At 53.6% G+C, this 4449-nt stretch overlaps 1 protein-coding gene across 3 annotated transcripts in view; it reads left to right on the top strand.

Annotated features, from left to right (window-relative positions):
- ABCC6 (ATP binding cassette subfamily C member 6) overlaps positions 1-4449 on the top strand; it is a 60864-nt gene that overhangs the window by 47455 nt on the left and 8960 nt on the right. For all 3 annotated transcript variants that reach the window (XM_027771081.1, XM_006146568.3, XM_014587088.2), the window contains exons 24-26: positions 801-1000; positions 3381-3507; positions 4055-4156. In XM_027771081.1, the coding sequence (XP_027626882.1) occupies positions 801-1000; positions 3381-3507; positions 4055-4156 (429 nt within the window). The remainder of the gene's footprint in view (positions 1-800; positions 1001-3380; positions 3508-4054; positions 4157-4449) is intronic.

Below are 4449 nucleotides of genomic sequence, written 5' to 3'. Positions count from 1 at the left end.
ATTAGTAGTAGTACTACACACACACACACACACACACAGAGGAAATCAGAAGTAGAGGAAAACATGGTAGACAAAAACCATGGCCAACACCATGCATGACTGTTCAAGTCTTCTCTGAGTCTGCTTTAGAGAAGGACCGAGAAGGGTTTGAATCCAGGCCCTGCCACTTCCTGCAGCGCTCAGAACAGCTGCATAGTCCCCCTGAGCCTCCTGTATCCTTACCTGTAAACAATGAACAGCACTAATACCCACCTTATAATGAATGAGGCACTATTTGGTTCAAGTTTTCAGCCAGTGCAGGCTCCCTGCGTCTGCCTGGTAGCTACACTCGGCTGTGGCCGTGCACCAGACAGTAGCTCATGTTCTCCCTGCAGGACCAGGCGCCATGAATATAAGAACCAGGGCAGGGGACCGAACCTGACTCGGCCAACTGCCTCTGTGACCTTTCTGATTTCCTTCCTGTAATAACTGGCCCTGCTGTAGCAGCTGGCCTTCTTGCTGGGAAGCAGGACTTAGACTGGTGGGGTCTCAGCCCTGGCTGTACACAGAATCACCTGGAAGGCTTATAAAAAAACGCCCAAACCAAGAGGGCATCATCAAGACCCTGGCTCAGTAGTACTGGGGTGTGGCACTGGAGGTCTCCAAAGAACCATGAAACTCTGCTTTTGCGGGGAAATTGGATCTCAGAGTGGGTGAGTGACCAGCCCAAAGTCACACAGCAAGTTGGTAGCAAAGGTTGTTCTGGAACCCTGTGCTTCTGCAAGCTGCCTCTCAGTGTCTTGGCTTCTCCCCTGCCCCAGAGCCTGTACGTGGCCAGCTCATGCCAGCTGCGGCGCCTGGAGTCGGCCAGCTACTCACTCGTGTGCTCCCACATGGCCGAGACATTCCAGGGTGGCGCAGTGGTCAGGGCGTTCCAGGCCCAGGACTTCTTCACGGCTCAGAATGACTCTCGTGTGGATGAAAGCCAGAGGGTCAGCTTCCCACGACTGGTGGCCGACAGGTAGGACAAACTGGGGGGAAAGAGGACCTTGTAATCCTTCCGAGTCCCCAGACAGTGACGCCTGAGTCATATTAAGCAGCCTGCCCAAGGTCACAAAGCAAGTTGGGGACAGAGCTGAGGCTGGATCCCACAGGCAGGCAGCAGACTCTAGACTGGCACTGAGCACTTGAAGTCTGGCCTGAGAGGTCTCGACAGCAGCTGAGCAGGAGGCGTGGGGAGATGCCTGTGTGGCCAGGCACCTAGGCCAGCCTCACTGCCTTGGTGACAAAGCAGCTGTTACATATAAGTATCCTCAACCTCCTTTCAGTGCCAAGCAAGAATACGGAGGTTTTGAGCACAAATAGACACAGGTTCAAATTCCAGCAGCTCTCCCTCTTAGCAGCTGACTGATCTCAGGCAAGTTACAGAGCCCCTCTGAGCTTCGTCTGTCAGGCTGGGATCACGCTCACAGAGTGGCCATGAGGATTAAACACTCAAGGTTACACTTGTGACACGTGTTCCACACGCCTGGCAGTGTCCTGGGCAATCTAGGCTGATTAATTTGTTCAATTATCTCAACACTACCACCACGCAAGGACTGCTTTACGTGCTGAATCTTCTGCACAGAGAAGTTAGGAACTTGCCTGAGGTCACAGGTAATACGGGGTGGAGCCAGGATTGGAATCTAGGCGGCACCGAAATATGCCCAGGTCACCAGCCAGCTGGGGCTGTCAGGTGCTGTCACTGGGCATTCTCAGCTCCACGTTCTCTCCGGGAGACCGGACAGGCCCCTTGCTGAGGCCCTGACCTAGGGAGAAGGGACTTTATTACATTTAAAAAGCACCTTCTATGTGCTGAGCTTGGAGATTTTCAGGCCCTACAGGGTATATTTTATTTAATCTTGTCATGTCGATGGCGTCACTGTGCAGATGGTAAACTGGGGTTCAAAGGAGTCTCCCAAGGGCGCCGGCTAGGAAGTTGTAGACCAAAGTAGGCAGTGGTGGGATCTTTGTTCGTTTATTCACTCTTCAGTTGGCTCATTAAGAAATAAGACCTGTCAGAAAGGGTGTGTGCTTGCTTCTTTTAAAAAAATTATTTAATTCCATTAGTTATTATTATTATTTTTTAATTTGATCACACAGAGACAGAGAGGGAGAGAGAAAGGGAAAGTGAAAAAGCAAGCCGCCAGGTCTGGGACTTGAACCATTATTTAATCTTGTCATGTCGATGGCGTCACTGTGCAGATGGTAAACTGGGGTTCAAAGGAGTCTCCCAAGGGCGCCGGCTAGGAAGTTGTAGACCAAAGTAGGCAGTGGTGGGATCTTTGTTCGTTTATTCACTCTTCAGTTGGCTCATTAAGAAATAAGACCTGTCAGAAAGGGTGTGTGCTTGCTTCTTTTAAAAAAATTATTTAATTCCATTAGTTATTATTATTATTTTTTAATTTGATCACACAGAGACAGAGAGGGAGAGAGAAAGGGAAAGTGAAAAAGCAAGCCGCCAGGTCTGGGACTTGAACCATGGTCAGCCATGTGGGAATCCAGGGCCTTTACGACCACACCGCCTGCCGGCCCCAGGGCGTGTGCTATTAGTCCACTGGACATGCCTCAGATCCTGGCATTTGTCACATGTGCGAGCTTAAGCAAGTACTTTACCCTCTGAGCCTCGGTTTCCTCTTCTGTCAAATGGGAACGCCCCCTGCCTGAGTGTCACAGATCGGGGCTCCCTGAGGGTGATGCGTGCCCACCTGATTCACGACTGTGTCCCCTGCCCCTCAAATATGCCGGGCACATAGTAGGCACTCAAGACATATGTGCTGAGTGAACGGTGGAGTAGGAATTCAGTGAGGGGTGCCTATTTATTCATTCATCCGATACGTATCTGTTGAGCAGCTACTGCATGCTGGGTGCTGTGCCAGGTCCTGTCCTTGAATGAAACAGACAAGGCCGCTGTCCCCCAAGAGCTCATAGTCTCCCGAGGGGGACAGATAGTCAGTGACCGGCTGGGCAGTTTAGTAATGGAGGGAGAACTACTGGGAAGGACATCACAGGAAAAAACACCCTAGTGACATGTTAGAAAGACAGAAGGTGCAATCTGGGAAGGCTCTCTGAGGAGGGGAGGCTTGAGCTGACCTGCTAGCTGCATGATGATGGAGGTCAGAGGAGCAGCAAGGGAACCTGGCTTGTCATGGCCCAGGGATGCAGGTGGCGGCATGAAGCTCTGCTGAGCACCAGGTGTGTGGCAGGCTCTGCAGTCACTCAGGCAAGACAGGACAGTGTCACTTCCTCCCACGCCCTGGGTAGGAGGAGACCCTTGGGGATACGGAGCAGTCCTTATGCCCAGAGAGGCAGGTCCCCACAGACGAGGACGCTGCTGACTCCTTACCTGCCTCACTTTGCAGGTGGCTGGCTGCCAACCTGGAGCTCCTGGGGAACGGCCTGGTGTTCACGGCCGCCACGTGTGCTGTGCTGAGCAAGGGCCACCTCAGTGCCGGCCTCGTGGGCTTCTCTGTCTCTGCTGCTCTCCAGGTAGCCCTGTCACCCCAACATGGGCTGGGGGGACTAGTGGAACTGAAGACAGACAGACCCCTGCCAGGGGAACTGTTAGCCACCCAAGTCCACTGAGGGAAATGTGGCCCTACCAGAGCTAAGGTTGGGGATAGACGGGCAGGACTGGAGCAGGTTATTGTTCACAGGCCTCAGAGAGGAGTATGATGGGAAATCTGGGGACACAGTCCTTCTGAGGAAGCTGCTAGAATGGAACCTGCAGCCCCAGGTCCTGCTGGGTAGCTGTAGAAGGCCATGCACCCCTCTGGTCCTGTGTCCCCGCTGTATCCAGGTAGTTTAGACAGCCACCTCAGGATTCCTTCTGCTTCCGTGCTCTGGTTCTAGCTCAGAGAGGGAGGCTCCTGTTGGCTGTGGCCAGATATTATCATCTGGGGCTTGGGCCCTCAGACCGTCCTGTCCTGTGTCCCTTCTTTACTCCCAGGGACTGACCTCCTCACCCCTGCCTTGGAGGCTGATACAAGCCCTTGGGGCCTCAGCAAACCCAGCCTGAGGTGTCTTCTCATCCCAGGTGACCCAGACGCTGCAATGGGTGGTTCGAAGCTGGACGGATCTGGAGAGCAGCATCGTGTCAGTGGAGCGGATGAAGGACTATGCCGGGACACCCAAGGAGGTGATGGGCAGGAGGTGGGGTGGGGGTCTTTTCTGAGACATGCAGAGGAGGCAGTGGGCCTGGATCCACGTCTGCCACGGGTTCTGGGCCTGCACCCTCTCCCCCTCCTGATTTCTGTCCCTACCACCACAGGGGGGAATCACGGCAGCACTGGTTAAGGGCCTGGGTTCCAGGTCGAATCCTGTTCCCTTCGTTTCCTAGCTTGAGGAAGGCAGGTCACCCACTGAGCAACAGGGGACCACGAGGATCAGCTCTGTAACAGCCACATCAGAAGAACATGACAGCAGCATTCC

Source organism: Tupaia chinensis, unplaced genomic scaffold, assembly GCF_000334495.1.
Source record: "Tupaia chinensis unplaced genomic scaffold, TupChi_1.0 Scaffold000182_1, whole genome shotgun sequence".
Lineage (NCBI taxonomy): Eukaryota > Metazoa > Chordata > Mammalia > Scandentia > Tupaiidae > Tupaia > Tupaia belangeri.
This window is presented reverse-complemented; position numbering and strand designations above follow the sequence as displayed.